This window comes from Mobula hypostoma, chromosome 19 (assembly GCF_963921235.1).
Source record: "Mobula hypostoma chromosome 19, sMobHyp1.1, whole genome shotgun sequence".
NCBI classification, from domain to species: Eukaryota; Metazoa; Chordata; class Chondrichthyes; order Myliobatiformes; family Myliobatidae; genus Mobula; species Mobula hypostoma.
In genome coordinates, this window is record NC_086115.1 from 48,190,337 (window position 1) to 48,214,870 (window position 24,534).

General features: G+C 40.7%; 1 protein-coding gene across 3 annotated transcripts in view; it reads left to right on the forward strand.

Moving 5' to 3' along the window:
* Positions 1-361: 361 nt before the first annotated feature.
* Positions 362-24,534, forward strand: part of c19h10orf90 (chromosome 19 C10orf90 homolog) — a 233,506-nt gene continuing 209,333 nt past the window's right edge. For 2 of the 3 annotated variants that reach the window (XR_010020935.1, XM_063071199.1), the window contains exons 1-2: positions 362-557; positions 21,017-21,798. Coding sequence is in view for 2 of the 3 variants with exons in the window: in XM_063071199.1 (XP_062927269.1) it covers positions 21,184-21,798 (615 nt within the window). In the remaining variant the exon portion in view is untranslated. Of the gene's footprint in view, positions 558-20,799; positions 20,877-21,016; positions 21,799-24,534 lie in introns of those variants that run through there. The other variant, XM_063071201.1, reaches the window with a different exon arrangement.

Sequence of the window (24,534 nt, forward strand, 5' to 3'; positions counted from 1 at the left end):
ATTAACCAAGCAATCAAGGACCTCTGAAGAATTCCATTCATTGTTGTAATGTGCATCTGACAATTATTGATAAAGTAGGGCTTTAATAAGTCATGAATTCATGATCATTACTTTACTTATCATTGACAAAATGACAAAAATTAGGAAAATTAGGCACATATGATAATAAAAATGAATGCTTCAACTTCAGAAAATTAATTTCTGTTGAGTTATCCTTTAAAATAGTATCAAGAAAAAGCTTAAAACATTTTTGCACTGCATACAAGCTTTTCAGTGTTAATCATTAAATGAACCTTAAATATTATGAATGCATGACTGATTGAACTTGGTCCTGTTAACTTCAAACATTTTAAAAAGCTTTTCATATGTGATTGAATTCTGGTAAGAAGAAGGTATTTGTTACATATGGATTTAGCGTTTTCCAAAAAAATTAAATCCCTAAATTATTTCTAATTATTGGAAGTAATTTGGAAAATGCTGGTGCCTTTCTACATGCAGGTTGATATTTTCATGCCAAATCTTAAACGTGGAGAGCGACGGAATGGGACTTTACATGGGTAAGCTATTTCATAGCATTAAGGAATTAAGAATGTATCCAGTTATCCATGTCAATGTACTTAATGCACTAAACTAGTAAGCTTTTTAATAGTTTCTTTATTATTTTCACTTGGAATATTTCTCCTTTTCTATATTGCATTCCATTTAAATGGTTCATTAAGTAAACACATTGAATCAACACATCGAACCGTTTTTTTTTATGGTAGACTGTAGATTAAACAAGAATTCCAGGACTTTTATGAAGTATTCTATTCACTGTTGTAAATACACATTAGACAATTACTGAAAAAGTAATTACCTTAATAAGTACAGAATATCTTTCTTAAACACTTCTTGAAAACTTATTGTAATATGTCCTTAAAAAGCTGCAAGTTCTCACTATTACTGATGTTTAAGTGTACCAAAATCAGTTACATGCATGGATCTGTGTTGAGGAGGAGAATGAAAATGAAATCGAGCCTCAATAAAATCTTTCTTGTCTTAGTTTTTGAATATTATTGTATTGCATGATTACTGTAAGGTGTATTCTTCAACCTTATTTAACTAAGTTCCTGATTGTATTGTTGTTGCCATGGAGAACTGATCTTCAGTTCAGGTTTTTTGTTTGGAGATGAGGTGAGTGACAGCATTAGGCTGCTGTGTGTTTCCAGAAGCTAGCTAAAATACAACCTAGGAAAAATCCTATCTTCGTGAATGCCATTTTGACTGGTTTACATATGACAAAGCAAACCTTCCCAGTGGAAAGACAGTGATAAATGTTTCATTTGTTGAGGTAAACAAAGAATGATTTATACTTGTGGTAAAATCTGAAGAATTTTCTTTTAACTCATAATGCTTCTGTTACATCTAAATATTGCCGAATTCTGCTTTTAAATTATATAAATTTCAATTTACTTATTTATTGAGTTAAAGTGCAGAATAGGCCCCTCCGACCCCTTGAGCTACATGGCCAGTAATCCCCCAATTTAATTTCAGCCTAATCATGGACAATTTACAATGATCAATTAACCTACCAACCGGCATGCCTTTGGACTGTGGGAGGAATCAGGAACACTCGGAAGAAACACACACAATCATGGGGGGGGGGGTGGGGAGCATACAAACTCCCTACAGCAATGGCGGGAATTGAACCTGTGTCTATATTTTTACGCTTCCTCTTTACTTATTAGCAATTTCATGCTTTTCACCTTTTTCTAAAATCAATAATAGTTCCACTTGGTAAGGGTTTGCTACTTAAGTGCTATTCATTAATTGCTAAACCTTGAACATAAGTAAAAGTTATTTGACTCTGAGGATCCTCTTAATGCAACCTAACCATGTTTTTAACTGGGACTGGATCTGGAAACTAATTTCATAATGCTGTTTTATTTTTTAACATACTTCCTGAATGCTTCTTGATGTCAGAGCTTTTTGTAACACGGCATGACTAGGCCACAAGGGATGATGCCACTCCCTAAATGGAAAATTGGAAAATTGCAGTGATCTTCTGGATTTTCTCAAGTGGACCAACTGTCCACATCTACCACTTGCATTCCTCATTCCTTCTTATTTATCTCCTTCTCCCAAATCAGAAAGTCAGTCCAGCTGGTCCTGGAGCTGAAGCGTGTTAGGGATCCAAAGATGTTGAAGGCTTTTCTACTTTTCAACGTTGGAAATAACATACATCATGCATCACTATTTTGGAGCAATGCTAGTAGAAACTGGGTTACAAAATTCCGTTGAGTAAGCCATACCACTTGATTTCCAAAGCAGTGCTTAATTGGTAGAAGCACATTTAAAGGGACTCACACTGAGTGTTGCAGAGAATTATGGAGTGAATACTCAATCTGCTCCACTTCATCACAGAGATCCTTGTATTCCAGTGTCATTTCAACATAGTGAAATTTCTCACAATGGTTGGATCTGTGATGATCCTATTGCACTTGGAGTGAGATCTAGCACCATTGGGATCATTGGCAAAGTTGTGTACCTCAAGTGAGGAGGTCAAGAAGTATTCAAGTTAGAAGAACCTATCCCCACAGATTTCCTTGACCTAAAAGCCATCTGCTGGAGAAACTCAAAAGCTGAGGCAGCATCTGTAGAAGCAAAAGGGTAGTCAACATTTTGATTTGAGACCCTGTGTAAGTGGTGAAGCAGAGCTTAACCCAAAAAGTTGACTATCCTTTTGTGTCCGCAGGTACAGCTTGGCCTGCTGAGGTCCTCTTGCATTTTCCAGGATCTGAAGTCTGTTATGCCTCCCTTGTACTCCAATGATCATTTTGAAGACCAATAGCCCCGTAGAGTGAGGTTATTCATGGTGGGGATATTCAAGGACATTTTCAACCTCTCACTGCTACGGGCGGAAGTTCCCACTTGCTTCAAAAAGGCAACCATTATACCAGGGCCTAAGAAGAATAATATGAGCTGCCTTAATGACTATCGCCCAGTAGCACTCACATCTACAGTGATGAAATACTTAGAGAGGTTGGTCCTGACTAGACTGAATTCCTGCCTCAGCAAGGACCTGGACCCGTTGCAATTTGCCTATCGCCACAATAGGTCAACGGCAGATGCAATCTCAATGGAACACATACCAATCTCAATGTAAGACAAAGGAACACATACCAATCCTCATAGAGGGATCAGAAGTGGAGAGAGTGAGCGGTTTCAAGTTCCTGGGTGTCAAGATCTCTGAGGATCTAGCCTGGTCCCAACATATCGATGAGGTTATAAGGAAGGCAAGACAGCTGTTACACTTTATTTGGAGTTTGTCAACAAATACCCTCAAAAACTTCTATAGATGTACAGTGGAGAGCATTCTGACAGGCTGCATCACTGTCTGGTATTGGGGGGGGGGGGGCTACTACACAGGACTGAAAGAAGCTGCAGAGGGTTTTAAATTTAGTCAGCTCCATCTTGGGTACTAGCCTACAAAGTACCCAGGACATCTTCAGGGAGCGATGTCTCAGAAAGGCAGCGTCCATTATTAAGGACCTCCAGCACCCAGGACATGCCCTTTTCTCTATCAGGTAGGAGGTACAGAAGCCTGAAGGCACACGCTCAGGAATTCAGGAACAGCTTCTTCCCCTCAGCTATCAGATTCCTAAATGGACATTGAACCCTTGGACACTGCTTCACTTTATTTTAATATATAGTATTTCTGTTTTTGCACAGTTTTTAATCTATTCAATATACGTATACTGTATAAAGTATAATGAATAAGATTTATTTACTTTTATTATTATTTTCTAGAATATGTATTGCATTGAACTGCTGCTGCTAAGGTAACAAATTTCATGTCACATGCCGGTGATAATAAACCAGATTTTGAATCAATCAACATAGAGATATGTGACATTGTGAGGGCAATCCATGCCCACTGCGTACACTCCTCAGCCCTCAGATATCATGCTGCCTGCTACACTCAGCATTATACCCTCATATTCTTTTCGGGTGTCTGACGCTGATCCATGCTCCACCTATTTACTCTCCCTGCATCATTAATGAAGTATCTGGTGTACTATCTTCCAGGAAAAGGGACTCACTCTACCTTTTCCTCACTAGAATGAGGCAGGGCATCAATCTTCCAGTATTGCTGTTTTCTCTAAAGTTCATGTAGCTCCTTTGTCCCCCTTCAGAACCCAGATTTCTTTACAACTCATGAGGTTTAATAATACCTCAATAATGGAGAATATTCAACATCATGCTTCAAGGTGTTCACATGGCTCTTTCAATCTTAAGGAATCCACTTTGCCAACTTCCTTCCTGGACTGGTGTAACTGGGGCTCCATTTGATTAGTCAAGGATGATTTCCTTTTAATACATCCTTTATAACAGTTCAATTGTACTTTAATTTTATATATATCTTGATATTGCATAATAAAAATAGGTAAATTGCATACTAACCTTAGTTGTTTGAGAAATTTCAGATCAAGAGCAAAGCTTTCTTACCAAACTAAGTGAGTCACCAGTGAGGCTGCACCTGCAGTATTGTAAACAGTTTTGATGGGCCCTCCCAAAAATAGATAAACTTACTATGAATAGAATGTGACAAAACTGGTCCCTAGGAAGACAGGTTTGCAACATGAGGACACAATAAGTAAGTTAGGCCTCTATTTTTTACTGTTTAGAGGATGGAGAGATGGCCTAATTAAAATTCTTAGAGGGCATGACAGGATAAATCAGGAGAATATTTTCCCTGGCCGAGGAGTCTAGATAAATCACGGGCTATTTAGAACAGAAATGAGGAAAATTGCCTTCATTATTCCTGGTGGGTGAATCTTTGAAATTCTCTATTCAGAAAGGCTGCGGAGTCTTGATAAATAATTACGTTTGAAACAGAGATTGGTGGATTTCTGAATATAGGGAGAATGAAAGATTAAAGATTAGCTCTATTTGTCACACATGCATCGAAACATCATAACAAACAGTGAAATGCATCATTTGCGTCAGCTGCCAACAGAGTCTGAGGATGTGCCAGGAGTCTCAACTGATATAGGGAGGTGACAAAATATTCCTGGGCTATGGCTAATATTCCCTTCAGATGTAGTGAACATCACACATTTAAACTACTGAAATACTGTATCATTGTAAGAGGATAACTGATCAAGATTGCACAAAACTGCACATGGCAGGCAGGGATTTTATAATCATGTAACATTATTGTGTCCTTGATCAGAGACTAGCTCTAGAAATACAGATGCAAGTAAATATATTTTATTCTCACAAGCATTCCATTATGCAAGTGTCTGGTGTGTTGGTTCCTCCAAAAGAATTATCATCATTTTGTCATTGATCCATATCACCATCCAGCAAGGAACGAATATTGTCTTCCAGAGTTTAACTAGCTGTTGTCACCATCAAGAATTTTTAGCATTACAACTCAGCAATCATAACCGAGAACATGCCTTGCTGGATGGAGATCTGTGCTGTAATAATTTACCATTGCAAGTTAATGCTGATAAGGTGCCACTGGGGATTCCTTCAAAGTAGTTGTTTAAGTTAATGTTAACTATAAATATAATAGGCAACTGTTAATCCATTTAGCTATCCAAGTCTGTTCTGCATACCAATGAGTACAACACTGAATAATGAAAACAAAAGGCCTTTTTTTAGTTAGTGTCATTCTCATTATTGGTATCTCTGCAGATCATCATTTGGAACCAAAAGAAAAATCAATGAGTTGGAGGAAATCAGTGGACCAGTCAGCATCTGATGCAGGCTGTTGACTCAAAATGTCAGCTCTCACTTTGCTGCCTGAGCCACTGAGTTCCTCTAGCAGCTGATTTTTGCTGCCTCAGATCCAAGCATCTCAATCCCATGTGTCAACATTCAGAACAACTGAGCTCCATATGAGACAAATCAAAAGTAAAACCACCCTTAACGTGGAAGACCCTTATTTTTCCACAACAATCCCTCCCGTGAAAGGAAACATCCTCCGAACATCTATCCTATTAAGATGGCACAAAATCTTATACATTCATACAAGTCTCATGCCCTTGTTCTGAACTCCAATATCTACAAGCCTATCAAGGTCCAGCTTCTACAGTTGATACAAGGATGAGGGTCTACACACTTGACCCAAAATAAAAAGGATTCCTAGCACATCCTCAACATCAACCCTGTAATACAGTAATATGTAGATAAATACTCAGCGGTCACTTAATTAGGTATCTCCTGTACTTACTAAAGTGGCCACTAAGTGTATGCTCATGGTCTTCTGCTGCTGTAGTCCATCCACTTCAAGGTTTGACATGTACACTCAGAGATGCTCTTCTGCACACAACTATTGTAATGTGTGGATATTTGAGTTACAGTTGCCTTCTTGTCAGCTTGAACCAGTCTGGTCCTTCTCCACTGACCCCTCTCATTATCACGGCATTTTTGCCCACAGAACTGCTGCTCACTGAATTTTTTTTTTGTTTTTCACACCATTCTCTGTAGACTCCAGAGCAGGGGTTTCCAACCATTTTAATGCCGGACACCGGCCCCCTAGGCCTGAGTCGACGTAGTAATAGTAGTAGTTTACGCTATGGACTAATACCAGTAAGCAAGGAGTCCATGGACTCCAGACTGGGAACTCCTGCTCTAGAAACTGTTGTGCATGAAAATCCCAGGAGATGAGCAGTTTCTGAGATACTCAAACCACACCACCTGGCACCAACAACCATTCCATGGTCAATGTCACTCAGATCACATTTCTTCCCCATTCTGATGTTTGGTCTGAACAACAAGTGACTCTCTTGACAATGTCTGAATGCATTGAGTTGCTGCCACGTGTTTGAGTGATTGGATAGTTGCTTTAATGAGCAGGTGTATCGGTGTATGTGGCCACAGTGTGTACTTAAACACCGAGAAGCCTTTATAGCTGCAGCTTCTGACAAACTGCTTCATTGCCCTGGAACTGAGCATGGATTCATGTGGAGCATCCATTTTCTGAGAATGTTATGGATAACACATTCACTGAGTTAGTCACGCTCAAGTTTAAGGGCCTAGGGAAAGAAAGGGAATAGGTGATCAAAAGGGAGTGCAGTAGCAGGAAGGTAGTGCAGGTAGTACATCTCCCTCCAAAACAGATAAATATCTTTGGATACTGTTGGGGGAGATGGCTCATCAGGGGAAGGTGGCAGCAGCCAAGATCATGAGTGGCTCTGCTGCACTGGAGGGCAGGGAAAAGAGTGTCAGAGCTATTGCTATAGGGGATTCCGTGGCAAGAGGAACAGAAAGGAGCTTTTGTGGCCACAAAATGGGATTCACGGTTGATGTGTCGTCTCCCAGATGCAAGGGTTAGTAGTGATGTCTCATAATGGCTGCTGGGCATTCGGGAAGGGGAGGGTGAACAGTCAGTTGTTATGGTGCGTACAGGTACCAACAATATAGGAAGAAAATGAAAGAGGCCCTCCAAGCCAGATTTAGGGAGCTAGGAGAGATATTAAAAAGGAGGACCTCAAAAGAAATGATTTCCAGATTGCTACTGATGCCATGGGCTAGTCAGAGCAGGAATAGCAGAATAGTTAAGATGAATATATGGCTTCAGCAGTGGTTCAGGAGGGAGGGTTGCAGTTCCTTAAGGCACTGGAACCTGTTCTGGGGGGAGGTGAACAAGTACAAAGTGATAGTCTGTTCCCGGGCAGGACTGGGATCAATGTCCTAGGGCGATTGCTTGCTAGTGCCATTGAGCAAGGAATATGTCAGTTGGTTGGGAATCCAGGCAGGGAAGCAATGAAAAAACCAAAACAAAAGTTAGAAAAAGTCAGAGTGATGTACAGAAAAGTCAAATGCAATGGACACAGAGATCGCTAGATTCAAAAAGCTCAATGAATTTAATGGTACTTTATCTGAATTAGCAAACTCCTGGGCCTAAAGGTAGACAAGTCCCCTTGGTGCTGATCGATTGCATCTCAGTGAACTGAAAAAATGGCAGAAGTTATAGTAGACTGTCTGTGATAATTTAACAACACTCACGGGACTTTGGGCAGATCCTAGCAGATTGGAAGACAGTGAATATCATGTATTATTTTAAAAAATGGATGTAGACAAAGGGCAGGTAACTAAAGGCCAGTTAGTTGGAAAATGCTAGAAGCTACCCTTAAGACCGCAAGACATAGGAGCAGAATTAGGTCATTCACTTCCTCAAGTCTGCTCCACCATTTCTTCGCGGCTGATTTATTATCCCTCTCAAACCCATTTTCTTGCTTTCTCCTTGTAACCTTTGATGCCCTGATTAATCAAAAACCTATCAACCTCTCTTTTAAATATGCTTGCCCGCCACAGCTGTCTGTGGTAATGAATTCCTCCAATTCACTACCCTCTGGCTGAAGAAATTCCTCCTCCTCTCTGTTCTAAATGGATGTCCTTCTATTCTGAGGCTGTGCTCTCTAGTTCTAGACACACCCACTATAGAAAACATCCTCTCCACATCAACTGTATCTAGGGCTTTCAATATTCGACAGTTTTCAATGAGATCCCCCCCACTCATTCTAAGCTCCAGCAAGTACAGGCCCAGTCCATCAAACACTCCTCATATATTAACCCTTTCATTCCTAGAATAATTCTCGTGAACCTCCTCTAGACCCTCTCCAATGCCACCACATCTTTTCTTAGGTAAGGGGCCCAAAACTGCTCACAATTCTTCAAATATAGTCTGACCAATCCTTTATAAAGCCTCAGCTTCATATCTTTGCTTTTATATTCAAGTCCTCTCAAAATGAATGCTCACATTGCATTTATCTTCTTTATCAACCTGCAAGTTAAACTTCAGGGAATCCTGCATGAGGACTCCCTTCGTATAACACCATGGACTCTTATCTTGTTAAGCAGCCTCATGTGTGCCACCTTGCCAAAGACCTTCTGAAAATCCAAGTAAACCAACATAGAAGTGGTTCCATCAGCATGGATTCAAGAACGGCAGGTCTTATTTGACAAACTTACTGGAGTTCTTTGAGGATATAACGAGTGTACTGGACAGTCAGGAACAGGTGGGCAAGTGTCTGGCAGATGGATTGCAATGTTGGTAAATGCGAGGTCATCCACTTAGGAAGAAAAAAAATAGAAGATCGGATATTATTTAAATGGTGAAAGATTGCAGCATGCTGTTGTGCAGGGGGATTTGGGAATCACAAAACGTTATTTGCAAGTGCAGCAGGTTATCAAGAAGGCAAATGGAATGTTGCCATTCTTTGCTAAAAGCTTTGAATATAAGAGCAGGGAGGTTATACTGCAACTGCAGTGATGCTGCACCTGGAGAACTGCATGCAGTTCTGGTTTCCTTTACTTGAAGAAATACATACTGTCTTTGTAGATGTTACAGAGGAGGTTCAGCAGGTTGATTCTGGAGATGAGGATGTTAACTTATGAGGAGAGATTGAGTCAGCTGGGACTATACTCACTGTAATCCAGAAAAATGAAGGGAAGCTTATAGAAATATAAAATTATGAAAGGAACAGACAATATAGAGGCAGAAAAGTTGTTATTGGTAAATGAAACTAGAACTATGGGACATCGCCTCAAGACTTGGAGGAATAGATTTAGGACAGGGATGAGGCGAAACTTCTTTTCCCAGCGAGTAGCAAATCGATAGAGTTCTCTGCCCGGGGAAGCAGTAAAGGCTATCTCATTAAATATATTTAAGACACAGATATATATTGGTATAGCAGGGGAATTAAGGGTTATGGGGGGAAAAAAGCAGGTAGATGGAGCTTAGTTCACAGTCATATCAGCAAGATCACAGGGCAGATGGCCTAGTCCCGCTACTACTTCTTATATTATTATATTCGTTTGCTTTTCCTGTGTGGGTCACTTGGAATTTTTAGTCTTTATTGCAAGGTGGTTGATGTACAAAAGTCCAGCTAAAAGTAGGCAAGGCATTGCTGAGACTACACCTGGAATACATCAAAGAGCTTTGTTCTCCTTACTTGTGCAAGGATATGTTTTCATTTGAGGCAGTTCAAAGCACATTTACATACAAAATATTGGAGGAACTCAATGGGTCAGGCATCATCTACAGAGGGAAGTGGACAGTCAACATTTTGGGTCGAGACCCTCGTCAGGATTTAGAGAGGCAAGAGAGACTGCAGTTGCTGAACAACAGGATTCCCAGCATTGTTGTCCATCTTGGGACTCACTGTTGCAGCTGCTTCAGCATTATGGATGAATGGTGTAGACCTTGGGTGAAATGTGTAGAGTTTACAGTTTCTCCCCGAGACTATGTGAGCTTCCCTGCTTGCTCCAGTTATTTCCTTATCTCAGGATGTCCTGGCAGGTTAATCAGCTGTAAATGACCTTTAGCTCAGATAATTTGCAAATAAATCAAAGGGAAGTTGATTAGTATTTGAGAGAGAGAAAAAATGCAAGACTTCAGTGGGGAAAAGAAAGAAGGAATGGGAGGGATAGGAAGCCTGCATAGATTTGATAAGATGAATGGTCTCCTTTTGTGTTGTAAAAAGATTGATTCCCGGCTGAAATACATTGATGTTTAGAAGAATGAGTGTCGATCCTACTGAAAAAATAAAAGATTCAGGGGAGCCCTCCCAGGGTTAATACTGAGTAGATAGTTCATCTTACAAGGAAATAAGGATGAATTTCTTCTCTCAGAGAATTTTAAGTATTTGGAATTTCTACCCTGAAGATCTGAGAAGGTTGAGTTCTTGAATGTATCAAGGCTAAGATGCATAGATTTTTGGACTACAGGATAATGGGCACAAAAGTGGAAATGAGGCCAAGAACAAATGATCTTATTGAACAGTTTGGTAGTCAGAGGATTAGGACAACCATCATAGATTAGACAATAGAACTCTCTGTACATTTGTCGATTATTGAAGTTGCTGCAAGAGTAGCCAATAATCTCTGAAGTTCCCTAAAAGTGTAAAAAAGTATAAGAAAAGGAGTTTGATAATGAATTAATTGAAGCTGTGAATCTCCAGGATTGATCACAGGATTTTCAGTCGGGAAATGTTTTGAGAAATAAACATAACTGCAGGCTGGGAGCAGACTGGTATGTGATAAGGGACAATACCTCATGTAGCATTTTTTCAGCTTCACTAAGTGACAGTAATACATTGGGAACCAAACTCACTTTAAGACACAAGGTTGCAGGGCATAATAAATTGGAGTCAATAAGACAGTTCTATATAGTTATGGTGAAATGAAAAATAAACAACAGGCCAACTCTAAGACATTTCTTATTGCATCTAGGTCTCAATGGCAAGCTGAAGAACTTGTTATTACAATGGCAATAAAACATAATTAGAACCCATAGTTAAGACATGGGCCAGCTGGTGGCGCAGTGACATCAGCGCTGGACTCTGGAGCGAAGGTTCCTGTGTTCGAACCCAGTCGGGCTGCTCCCGGGCACACTTTGCATCCGTGCCGGGTTGAGTGTGGAGTTTGCAACTCGGCCTCATAAAAAAAAAACTGCGCTGTGAGAAGGACGTGGGGGACCACTCACAGAATCTTTCCTCCAAGACAACCACTTGAAAAGTGGTCGCCGAGGCTCTGGCAGAGTATGGCACACAAAAAAAAAGTTAAGACATAGAAATACTTCAATGACGAGGCCTAGTTTTCAGAAACATGTGGAAAGAGCGTCCTTGTATGAATGATAAGGGGCAATCAATTTAATGTTCTCAATACATGAACAGCTCAGTACCAATAGCTAGGAAGCTATGTAATTGTCATTAAGTGGAAAATAAAGCTGATACTTTGCTAGCTGCAATGGAGTGAAGATGGCCGAAATGGACATTTGATTGGAGGATAACAGAAGGAATTTGGCGGGGGGGGGGGGGGATTTGTCCTGGAAATAGGATTGAACACCTTACTTCAGAAAGAAAGAATCCTGAGCTTGTGGTTCAGAGAAAGCTGGGCACTACAGGTCAGACAAGATCACACTGTGTCTTGATAGAATATTGTGCAAGCTATGAGAACTTATACTTCATTGGTCCAACTGGGAGTTTGAGTAAAGCTCACTATAGCTTTCATTACTTCCCCATAGTGCAATTTTAATAGAAGTGTGTATTAGAAAAAATTCTGGTAGGACAGATTTTTTCCTACTTTCACTCTACTATGTTCCAGCTAGGGCAGATTGCCCTAATACAGTGATGGAAGTTTCCTTTCACTGGCTGCCACATGGCAGCAGGAAGAGCCAGGTCTTTTAATTGTAAAGCAGACATGCATAATCAGCTCAAGCTTTCAAAGGGCAGGCAGCTGCCTGCTACAAGCTCCCATAATTGGCTGCAATTTGGAATAACAGGCTATGTTGCAAAGGCAAGTGTATTCCCTAAGAAAAATGACATCCTGAGAGAATTGAGCACCAAACAATTTACTGGAGGAACTCAGTGGATCCAACAGCATCTGAGTCGGAAAAGGAATTGTTGATGTTTTGGGTCGAAATCCTGCATCATGATTTCCAGCTGAAACACCAACAATTCCTTTCTCCTTCTCAGATGTGCTCGACATACTGCGTTCCTCCCAGCAGGTTGCTGCTACAGATTCCAGCACCTGCTGTCTTTTGTGTCTCCTTCCTGAGAAATTTGACTTTCCTTTGAAGAAAAGGAGATAGATTCTGTATTCATGGAGACCCACGCATTGGTTCTTCATTTGAACCCGACAAGTAGTTGGAAAAATATTAACTCTTCAGATCAAATATGCCTCTCTGACAACAATAATTGTTTCATAGGATCCTAAAGACAATAAGGTTTTATTTTCTTTAATTTCTCAAACCAAACCGGCCACTTGGGGGCAGCATCAAGTTGCTTTGAATTGAGGGTAGTGCACTTGGGAATTTCCTGGAATGACCATCTTCCCTAGATTTTGTTGTCCACCGGCTGTGAGGATATTCCAGATTTTCCTTTATATTTTTGTTCATGAAATGTCATCCTTCATGCAATGTGAGAGTCAGGGGCAGACATTCTGGAATTTAGCCCTTGTGAACTTTTGGGATTCTGCTCAATAAATGAAAATTGGTGTAGCAGATTAACTTGATAACAGTTTGTATAATATTAAAATATCACAATCGTGGCCATGAAATCACTGCCAGAAATTGGAATACATTTTTAATCTGTTAAGTTTCAACATGTTGCATATTTTGAAGATTAAAGTTAAATAACAACAAGGTTTACATGGTGGCCATGTTATTAGGTACGTCCTGAACTTAATTAGGTAGCTACTGAATGTATATTCGTGGTCTGCTACTGCTGTAATCATCCACTTCAAGGTTTGATATGTTATGCATTTAGAAATGTTCAGTAGCACACCACTATTGTAACACATGCTTATTTGAGTTACTGGCACCTTCCTGTCAGCTTGAACCAGTCTGGCCATTGTCTTCTGACCTCTCTCATTAACAAGGCATTTTCACCCACAGAACTGCCCCTCACTGGATGTTTTTCTTTGTTTCTTGCACCATTCTCTGTAACCTTTAGAGACTGTTGTCTGTTAAAATACCCGGAGGTCAGCCATTTATGAGATACTCGAACCACCCATCTGGCACCAACAATTATTCCATGGTCAAAGTCACTTAGATCACATTTTATCCCCATTCTCATGTTTGGTCTTAACTATATTTGAACCTCTTGACCATGTTGGCATGCTTTTATGCATTGAATGCTGCCACACGATTAGCTGATTAGATATTTGTATTAATGAGCAGGCATACAGGTGTACCTAATAAAGTGGCCATGAGATTGCATGCTAGTGTTTCAACAGCAGCCTCTTTCATTTGCAACGTACATGTCAATTCTGAGTTCCTTCATTGTGCCATTATATATAATGGTTAGGTGTTTTAGAAGTTTTGAATTTGGAGCGGGGGGTGGGGGAGTATGGAGATTATAGACTGGCTATTTACAAATACAATTCCCACAAACTGATAATAGACGTGGTTTGTGATTAGATTATCATTCAATTTTTGACAACTTCTAAATAAAAACTTTGATAAAATAAATGGCATGAATTTGGCTGCAATAATAACGTGAAGACTACCTCACACAGTAGCAACAACATAAACTTAATTGGAACACCTGACATCTGCAGCTCTGCAGTAAACAAGGAAGTCTGGAAATGGTTGACTGAGCTCCAAACTGAGGTGGGGTGGGCAATTTTGTAGTTTTTGTTAATAAGCAAGATATTAAGATAACTGAGCTTATGACATTGAACCATATTCCTGACTAAAAATGGCTAGATAAAGTTAGTGCTTTTAGAGGCAAATGTGTTTAATACTGTGCTAGTCATTATGGATCAATATTAATATCCATAAAGAATTAAGGTGACTGTTTTATGTGAATGGGGCATAAATGAGATAGAGTGAGAGTGGGGTTGTGGGATCCCTGGGGAATTAGGTAATTCAACTGATTACACTGGATTGCTCCCTGAATACTTTTGGGTTTATCTTATGGATTTTGGGTTGCTAATCATGAAAATCACCATGAATCTTCCCTATCATGCATCACTTTTTAAAAAAAAAGTTGCCTATATCTGTTATTTCAATTCATAATTCAAGTTAGAATAACCCATGCCAAGATTAAGGAAAGTAGTTTTGTAGGTTCATGAACAGGTCATTAATGACAGGCAATTCAAAGAATTAGTAGGACAGGAGAAAATGGAATGGAAGGCATACAAGAATATTGTTGAAAACATTCTTGGCAACTATAGAGCACCAAACTACATGCTTCAGGCATACAAAGCCATGAAGTGCAGCATGTCACTAAAGATTTATTTTCTGCATTTTCCTGCAAGTCTTGGTGCTGTCAGTGACAAGCTTTTTGAAAGGTTTCACCAGGATATTGTGGTTATAGACAAACAGTATCGGGGCAATTGGAATCCATCAATGCTGGCTGATTATTGTTGGACACTTGCGTGAAAAGCCTCAGATACTGAACACAAATGAAAATCATCAATTAAACATTTTAGCTTAGTTGAACTACTACAAACTGTCAGCAGTATTATGCAATTAAACACATTATATTCAATAAAAGTTCATTTCTTGTTTCCCCGAAGCCCTTTGTGATACAAGTGATCTGAAATTATATTTGTGTTCAGCTTCAAGCAGTCTATCATAATCACAGCAAAGCTCCAAGGAAGCAACACTTACAAAAAAAATTGTTATCCAGTGTTATGAATATTCTCAGCATCGATGGAGAAGACAGGCATGCAACTTTTTCCCAGGGCAGCAACACCTAATATAATACAGCTTGGTGATGTATACTCAGTGGCCATATTTTTATGTACAAATATCTAATCAGCCAATCATGTGGCATCAACCTAATGCATAAAAGTATACAGACATGGTCAAGGTGTTCAGTTATTGTGCAGACCAAATATAAGAATGAGGAAAAAATGTGATCTAAGTGAATAGGTATAGATAAGGTGAATGCAAGCAGGCTTTTTCCACTGAGGCAAGGGGAGAAAAAAAAAGAGGACATGAGTTAAGGGTGAGGGGGGAAAAGTTTAAAGGGAACATTGGAGGGCTTCTTCACACAGAGAGTGGTGGGAGTGTGGAATGAGCTGCCAGATGAAGTGATAAATGTGGGCTCACTTTTAACATTTAAGAAAAAATTGGATAGGTACATGGATGAGAGGTGTATGGAGGGATATGGTCCAGGTGCAGGTCAGTGGGACTAGGCAGGAAAATGGTTCGGCACAGCCAAAAAAGGCCAAAAGGCCTGTTTCTGTGCTGTAATGTTCTATGGTTCTATGATTTCGACTGTGGAATGATTGTTGGTGCCAGACAGGGTGGTCTGAGTATCTCAGATGATCTCATGGAATTTTCTCACACAGCAGTCTTGAGAGTTAATGAGAAAGGTGCGAAAGACAAAAACATCTTCTATGGTTCTAAGGGCAAAAGCACCTTGTCAATGAGAGAGGTCAGAGGAGAATGGCTAGACTGGTTCAAGCTGACAAGAAGGCACGTTAACTCACGTAACTACACATTACCAAAGTAGTGTGCAGAAGGGCTGTTTTGAATGCACAACATTTCAAAACTTGAAGTGCATAGGCCACAGCTGCAGAAGATCACTGACATAGACTCTATGGCCATTCTATCAGGTACAGGAAGTCCCTAATAAAGTGGTCACTGAGTGTACATGCAGGAGGGATGAGTCCTCCACATTGACTCTAAACCCCATGAAGTCTCTGTGACTGGGAGACCATTTCACTGAACACCTACGCTTGGTCCACCAGAGGAAGCATGATCTCCCAGTGGTCACATATTTTAATTCCACGTCCCATTCCCATTCTGATATGTCAATCCATGGCCTCCTCTACTGTTGAGATGAAGCCACACTCAGGTTGGAGGAACAACACCTTATATTCCATCTGGGTAGCCTCCAACCTGATGGCATGAATATTGATTTCTCCAACTTCCGTTCATGCCCCTCCTCCCCTTCTTACCCCATCCCCTATTTTATTTACTTATTCATTTATTATTCCCCCCTTTTTTTCTCTCTCTTCCCCTCTCACAATCACTCCTTGCCTGCTCTCCATCATCCTCTGGTGCTACCCTTCCCCTTTCTTTCCCCTGTGTCTCCAGCTTTGTTTCCCTTTAGCCAATCAGCTTCCCAGCTCTTAGCTTCATCACTCCCCCTCCTGTCTTCTCCTATCATTTCGGATCTCCCCCTCCCCCTCCCTCTCCCTCTTTCAAATCTCTTATTATCTCTTCTTTCAGTTAGTCCTGACGAAGGGTCTCAGCCCAAAATGTCGACTGTATCTCTTCCTATAGATGCTGTCTGGCCTGCTGTGTTCTACCAGCATTTTGTGTGTGTTGCTTAAAGTTTCTCAGCGTTAGGTTGCGTAGAAGAACCTCCTGATTACCGCCTCTCCTGATAAATTAGTACCCCTCCATATCGAACAGCACTTGGAAGATTTATTGATACACAAGGGCTTGGAATGCATTCTGGCTGGGAGATTGAATGCCAATAAGCAACAGTGGCTCAGTAGCAAGAACCCCAGTCAAGTGTTGAAGAGCATAGTTGCCTGACTGTCTGCAGTTGGTGATGAATGAATTAACCGAAGGGATTAGCCGATTTGACCTCATCCCCACTAACATACTTGTAGAAGATGCATCTCTCCATGATGAGGTTGTTGGGAGTGACCAGCACATAGTCCCAGCTTCTGCAGTGAGAACCCCTTAATCATGTTTTGTAGCACCACACTCAGGCTAAATTAGATAGATTCAGTACAGAGCTGACAGCTGAAAACTGAGCATCTATGAGTGGCTGTGGATCACTTGCTGAAAACGTACAGTATACCACCAGAAACGTGGTCCAACATACCATCTTTCTCACATTATTCCCAGGCCAGGAGATCAATGAGAATGTAATGAGCTTTCAGGTCTGTGTGGGGTGCCTGGGAACATTGGGCTCTGAGGCTTTTAAAGCCCCTGAATTGGGTAATTGTTGTTTAATGGGAGTCACTAATTGTTTAGAGTTCCTTGTATTTTTCTCCAGCGACTTGCTTTTTGTAATGTGGCCTCCTGGTGCTTTCTATTTAAGGTTGTTAAGTTTATTTTGATAGGCTAGGGGATTTCATGTTACTTGTAATAATTAAGTGGACACTTGATTCGTGATACTTGCGGGGTCCTAGTTTTGAGAATGTTACTTCTTGTGAAGTTGCTCAGCCGAGCCACTGATGTTCTTGTGGGGTTATGATGAATAAACTCTCACCGCCGTCTCCACATCAGAGTCTGCCTTTCCTCCGCACTTGGGTTTTGAAATTGCTAGCATACATCGTGACAGAGAGGTGCAGAATACTGAGAATAGCACCAAGCATTATAACAAGCATGAGGTGTTAACCTTATAAGACTGTATTCCAATCAATAAAATCAAAAGCTCTGCAGTCTTACCATGTCTAGTTATAAATAGTAGTGGACAATTAAACTACTGATTGGAATTGGAAATAAAGACCCCAAGAACATATCTATCCTTGATGATGATGTGGACTGACATGTAAGTGATAATGACAAATATAAACTACTTCAGCTTGAAGTGCCAAAAGATTATCTATCTCAGCTTCCTCTTGAACCACACACCCCCCCCCACCCACCCCCCAACAGCGCTGATGCAAGAGTTAGCATATTCAATTTGATCAATATGATAAAAGAAATGGCTAAAAGCAATGGGTACAGCAGAGGTGATAGGAACAGACGATATTTAAATGATAATATTGAATATCTGCTCTTCCGAGCCAGCTGTACCTCTAGTCAAAGAGCTTCAGTACAGTTAGAGTTGGCATCCAGCCAATAAAGTTAATGTTTTTTTTACAAAGCGCAGGGCAAACCCAAAAGAAAGAGAAAAGCAAAATAAGCAAAACACCCAAGTGACTGGATCAGCTAAAGATGTCAGGTGAAAGCTGGTTTAAGGCTGGTATCATGTGGTGATTAACTGCCCTCCTGACACACAGTGCGTTCCACCATTTACAAAGCAAATGTCAGGAGTGTGTTGGAGTACTTTCCACTCATCTGGATGAGCACCTTGGCAGCAATTCTCAGCAAGCCCAAGACCTTCCAAGTCAAAACGGCCCACTTGATTTGCACCCCTGAACTATATTAAATATTCTTCCCCTACATCACCAACACACAGAAGCTGCAGTGTTTATCTCCTCACTGCTGTTACTTGATTAGGTCTTTCCAACTGCATAAGCCAAACTCATGCAATCTGCTACCAAAAGGATAAGGAGAACAGGAGCCCACAACACCGTAAGACTTTGGAGCAAAATAAGGCCATTTGGCCCATTGAGTCTTTTCTGCTATTTGATCATGGCTGATCTATTTTCCCTTCAACTCCATTCTCTTACCTTCTCCCCATAATCTTTCATGTCCTGACTTATCAAGAGCCTATCAACCTCTGTTTTAAATACACTCAATGATCTGGCCTCCACAGCTGCCTGTGGCAAAAAAAATCTACAGATTCTCCACACTCTGGCTAAAGAAATTCTTCTTCATCTCCATTATATGTGGACGTCCCTCTGTTCTGAGGTTATGCCCTCTGGGCCTAGACTCCCCCACTATAGGAAACATGCTCTCCACATTCATTCTATCTAAGCCTTTCAACATTCGATAGATTTCAATGAGATTTGCCTTTATTCTAAATTCTAGTGAGTATAGGCTCTGAGCCATCAAACGCTCCTCATATGATAAGTCTTTCATTCACGGTATAATTTTCGTGAACCTCCTTTGAGCCTTCTCCAATGTCAGCACATCCTTTCTTAGATAAGGAGCCCAAAACTGCTCACAATACTCCAAGTGAGGCCTCACCCATGCCTTATATAGCCTCTGCACGACATCATTGCTGACTTTATCAGCCATAGCGATATCAGATTAAATGGCAAAAGTCAGAGGTTACATGTAGTTATGTTTCTCACTTTGTGGTTTACAATTCTGTGTTTTGGTGAGATTTCTTCCATCCTCAGCATTTTCTAATGCTTGTTTTGTTCATGCTGGTAGAAGGCCTTGAACCAAAGCAAGCAGGATGTTATATCAACTGACAAGTCTTCAAATGTCCCTGAGGAACTGTCAGTGAGATGAACATCAAAAAGTTGCAGATCTGAAGTATTAACTCTCCAATCTGACCTGCTTTTATTTTAAAAGTGTTTCTTGCTTAGAACAAAACCTAGACCATTATGGACTGAAGACATTTTGTTATCTGGTTGACTATAGTTTCATAGAGTCATACAGTGTGCAAGCAGGCCTTTTGGTCCAAATGGTGTAAGCTGACCAAGATTCTTGTCTAAGCTCCTCCCATTTTCCAGCATTTGACCCATATTCCCCGAAACCAGGGGTCCATGGACTCCTTGGTTAATGGTAAGCCTCCATGGCATAAAAAAAGATTGGAAACTCCTTACCCTAAACCTTTCCTATCCATGTTCCTATCCAAGTGCTTCTGAAATGTTGTTAATGTACCTGCCTTAATCATTTCCTCTGACAGTTTATATCATATGCTCACCACCAGAATATGGTGCAATATGTTGCCTCTTGGGTTTCTATTAAATCTCTCCCCTCTCACCCTAAACCTAGGTTTCTGAGTTCCACTCTGGGATAAAGACTGTATGCATTTGTATATGGTTGGCATATGGATATGCATTCTCCTTGGCTATACCCATCATGATTATATACACCTCTGTCACTTCAGTTTCCCACAGTCCAATGAATAAAGTCAAACCTGCTTAACTTCTCTCCTTGACTCAGTCCCCTGAGTCCCAGCAACACCATTGCCAATCTCCACTGCACTCATGTAGTGTTCAGAAGAATTTAGTCTTGCTAAATCAGAAACAAACCCCTGAAGCAAATTAATAAACTGCACATAGCAATATTGGTTGTTAAGGAATTACCAATGAATTTAAAAGCAAATCTATTTATAAAATAAATAAGATATTTATATCAAACTTCATATGATTTTGCAAAACAACTGTAGAATATATAGCTTGCCTGGATTGAAAATAGCAACACCAAATAAAATAAAGAAGTAATTCAATCTAAAAAGATAACAGTTTCATTCTGAATGGAACCCGTGTGATCTCTGCCTTGAATTCTAACAGAGCTGTCTTTTGTTCATTTTGAGGGAAGACTTGCTTGGCTATTTCACGCATGACTTGAAAATTTTCTGATGGTTACAAACGTATGATGAATAAACAAGTTTTAAGTGTAGTCAAAGCCGGAAAACAATTTATATACTTTATTGGGTCAACTTGCATAATGCATATGCAGACAGAGCAAAGCTATAAAGCCTTCATAGCGTAATCAATCCCGAAGCAAGTGAGCAGATTGGGTTACAAAGCTTCTTCACGTTATAAAACATTTATCTGCATCAACTGTTCTCTCGTTCAGCAGATAAAAGCCACATCCTGCATTGGAAATGAAGGTATGTGTATTTGTTAGAGTTATAACATGGTGATTTATCAGGGAATGACCCTAAGGAATGATCTGTTTTTGTTGCATTTGATCACATTAACAAAGTTGGCATTTATCAATAATGGAATACAATGTGTTCTTCATACTTAGGTTCTGCAGATGCTTCTGTCTTGTATCTGGATTGAACGCTGAAGCTGACTCTCTAACTGAAAGAATTTTACTTCCTGATCAGATCATCAAAAAAGCAGAATATGAAATACTGCAATGAACCTGTGATATTCTAAAATGACTGATGTTTATTTCATGGATTCAGAACAATGGAGCTGTCTAGTGAATGTGTGCCTACATCTTACATAAGTGAAGAATATCAGAGCAGCTACTGGGATTTTGTGATGTCTCCGGTGAAGATTTTGCCATCCAGGCCTTTTATGGCAAACATTAGTTTGGAAAACATTTCACTGCAGGCTCAAAAGGCACAAAAAAGGGTCACAGAGGACTTCAAGAAAAGAGCTGCTTCACCAGCTTTACAAAGTGTATCAATGCCAGAGCTGTCTAGTGATTACATTACATGCACAGCAAGCCTGAACAACCAGAATGTAAATGACAAACTTGGCTACAGCGACGGACTGAATCAGTGTTATTCAGGTTCTACAAAGTACATGTCTAAATTGAGTTATTCAGAAAAGCCTTTTGCAACCACTGCCCAGAGAACCCAAGATTCCACAGCTTACAGAACAACCAATGCTGAAATTGATTTTGGTGCAAGAACTGAGAAAGTACAAATAAAAGACTCCTGTGTGCAAAGGAAACAGTATATTACACTAGTCACATCTGATACGGTAAAATACCATCAATTACCAAAGCGATGTTTTCCAACTTATATCGACGATGAAAAATATGACAATAATACCCCAGTATGGTACTGCACAGAGGTAAGCCTAGAAAGAAAGTACAGATTGTAATTCAATGATATTGAAAAAATAATAATAATGTTCTCCTGCAGTCAGAGAATCATTTGTGGTTTCAGCCGACATTCTAATTTGTTTTTTATACCATTACATTTATAATTGTGGATATTAAATGGAGACAATACTTCACCATTGATTATTATAGTGAAGTATTGTCTCCATTTAAATTAAATTTCCAATCTCAAAATGGAATGTAGTTATCCCTCAAGGACCAAAGAGGTAATTTAAGCGTGGATGGGGGGAATATGATCAAGAACCTAAATGACTACTTTACATTAGTATTCACCAGGGAGAAGGATATGGAGGCTGGTTAAGTAAGGAAGGAGTGCACCGATGTTCTGGGGCACGTCTATATTAGGAAAGAGGAATTGGCGTGGGGTAGGGTGGATGACATCCCTAGGGTCTGACAGCATCTAACACTGAATGCAAAGGTAAGAAAGAGTGGAGACTGCTGGAGATCTGATGGAGATCTTTTCCATCTTTGCTAGTTACGGGGGAATGTTGTTCCATTGCCGAAAAAGGGCAGAAGAGATCAGAATGGAATGTGCAGGCCATTGAGCCTTACATCAGTGGTAGGGAAGTTGTTGGAGATGATTTTGATGGACATGACTTCAGTTCACTTAGGGTATCAGGGAATTTTTAAGAGAGCATAACCACAAGGGATTCAGCTGACAGTGGAAATCCAGAGCAACAACACATAGAAAATGCTGGAGGAATTTAGCAGGCCAGGCAGCATCTATGGAAATGAATAAACAGTTGACGATTCGAGCCAAGACTCTTCATCGGGACCACAGAGGAAGGGAGAAGATGCCAAAATAAGAAGGTGGGGCAACGGGAAGGAGATCCAGATAGAAAATGATAGGTGAAGCCAGATGGACAGGGGAGGAGTGGGGGATGAAGTAAGAAGCTGGGAGGTGATAGGTGTAAAAGTTAAAGGTCTGGAGAAGAAGGAATCTAGTAGCAGAGGAGAGTGGACCATGGGAGAAAGGGAAACTGGAAGGGCATTGGGGAGGTGATAGGCAGGTGAGGAGAAAAAGTAAGAAGCCAGAGTGGGGAGTTGAGGAAGAAGGAAGGGGGAGGGGAACATTCCAGAAGATGAAGTATTGATGTTCATACCATCAGACTACCTAGATGGATTATGAGGGGTTGTTCCTCCAACCTGAGAGTAGCCTCATCATGGAGAAGAGGAGGCCATGGACACACATGTTGGAATAGGAATGGAGATAAGAATTAAAATAGTTGGCCACTGGGAAATTCTACTTTCTGCTGATGGAACGGAGATGCTGGACAAAGCAGTTCCCAAATGTATGTCGGGTCTCATTAATGTAGGGAAGGCCACATCGGGAGCACTGGACACAGCAGACGACACCAACAGATTAGCAGGTAAAGTGTTGCCTTACTTGGAAAGACTGTCTGGGGCTCTGAATGGAGGTGAGGGAGGAGGTGAATGGGCAGGTGTAGTACTTCTGCAGCTTGCAGGGACAAGTGCCAGGAGGGGGATTAGTGGGGAGGAACGAATAGACAAGGAATCATGGAGGGAGTAATCTCTGCAGAAAGCGGAGGTTGGGGGAGATAAAGTTGTGTTTGGTGGTGGGACCCCGTTGAAGGTGGCGGAAGTTGTGGAGAATGATTTATTGGATATGGAGGCTCATGGGATGGTAGGTGAGGACAAAAGGAACTCTATCTCTTTTAAGGAAGTGGGAAGATGGGGAGAGCATTGGATGTCTGGGAAATGGAGGAGATGCTGGTGAGGGCAGCATCAATGGAGGAGGAAAGGACCCCATTTTTTGAAGAAGGACGACATTGCTGATGTCCTGGAAAGGAAATCTTCATCATAGGTCACAGATGCGCTGAAGATGAAGGAACTGATAAAAGGGAATAGCATTTGCACAGAAAAGAGTTGTAGTCAAAATAGCCACAGGAATTGGTAGCTTTATAAAAGATATTGGCAGACGGTTTGTCTCCTGAGATGGAGATAGAGAGATCGAGAAAGGAGAGAAGGATACCAGAAATGGGCCAAATGAATTTAAGGCCAGGGTGGAAGTTGGAAGCAAAGCTGATGAAACTGATGATCTCAGCATGGGTGCCTGAAGCAGCTCCAATGAAGCTGTCAATGTAGAGTAGAAAGAGTTGGGAAGCATTTTCTGGGAAAACTTGGAATGTGGACTATCCTACACAGTCAACAAAAACACAGGCATAGCTGGGACCCACGTGGGTGTCCATGGCTACACCTTGAGTTTGGAGAAAGTGGGAGGAACTGAAACAGAAATTATTGAGGCTGAGGACCAGTTCCACCAGACATTGGAGGGTAATGGTGGAGGGAACCGGTTGGGTATGCTGTCAAGAAAGAAGCAGACAGCTTTAAGGATTTCTTGATGGAGGATATAAGTGTGTAGGGACTGGATACTTCCAGTATACAGACTAGACTAGCCAATGTATAGGATCTGGATGATTAGGAGAAGTCAGTATGGTATTATGCAGAGGAGAACACATCTCACAAATTGGGTTGAGATTGTTGAAGAGGTAACTCAGAAAACTGATGAAGGCAGAGTTGCAGATGTGGTCTTCATGGACTTCAGGAAGGCCTTGCACCAACACCTTCTGCATGGTGGACTGGTCCATAGGGTTAAAGAAAACTGGATCTAAAGTTAGCTGGATGATTAGTGGCAGAGAGTAATGGTGGGTGAGTGCCCTTTTAAT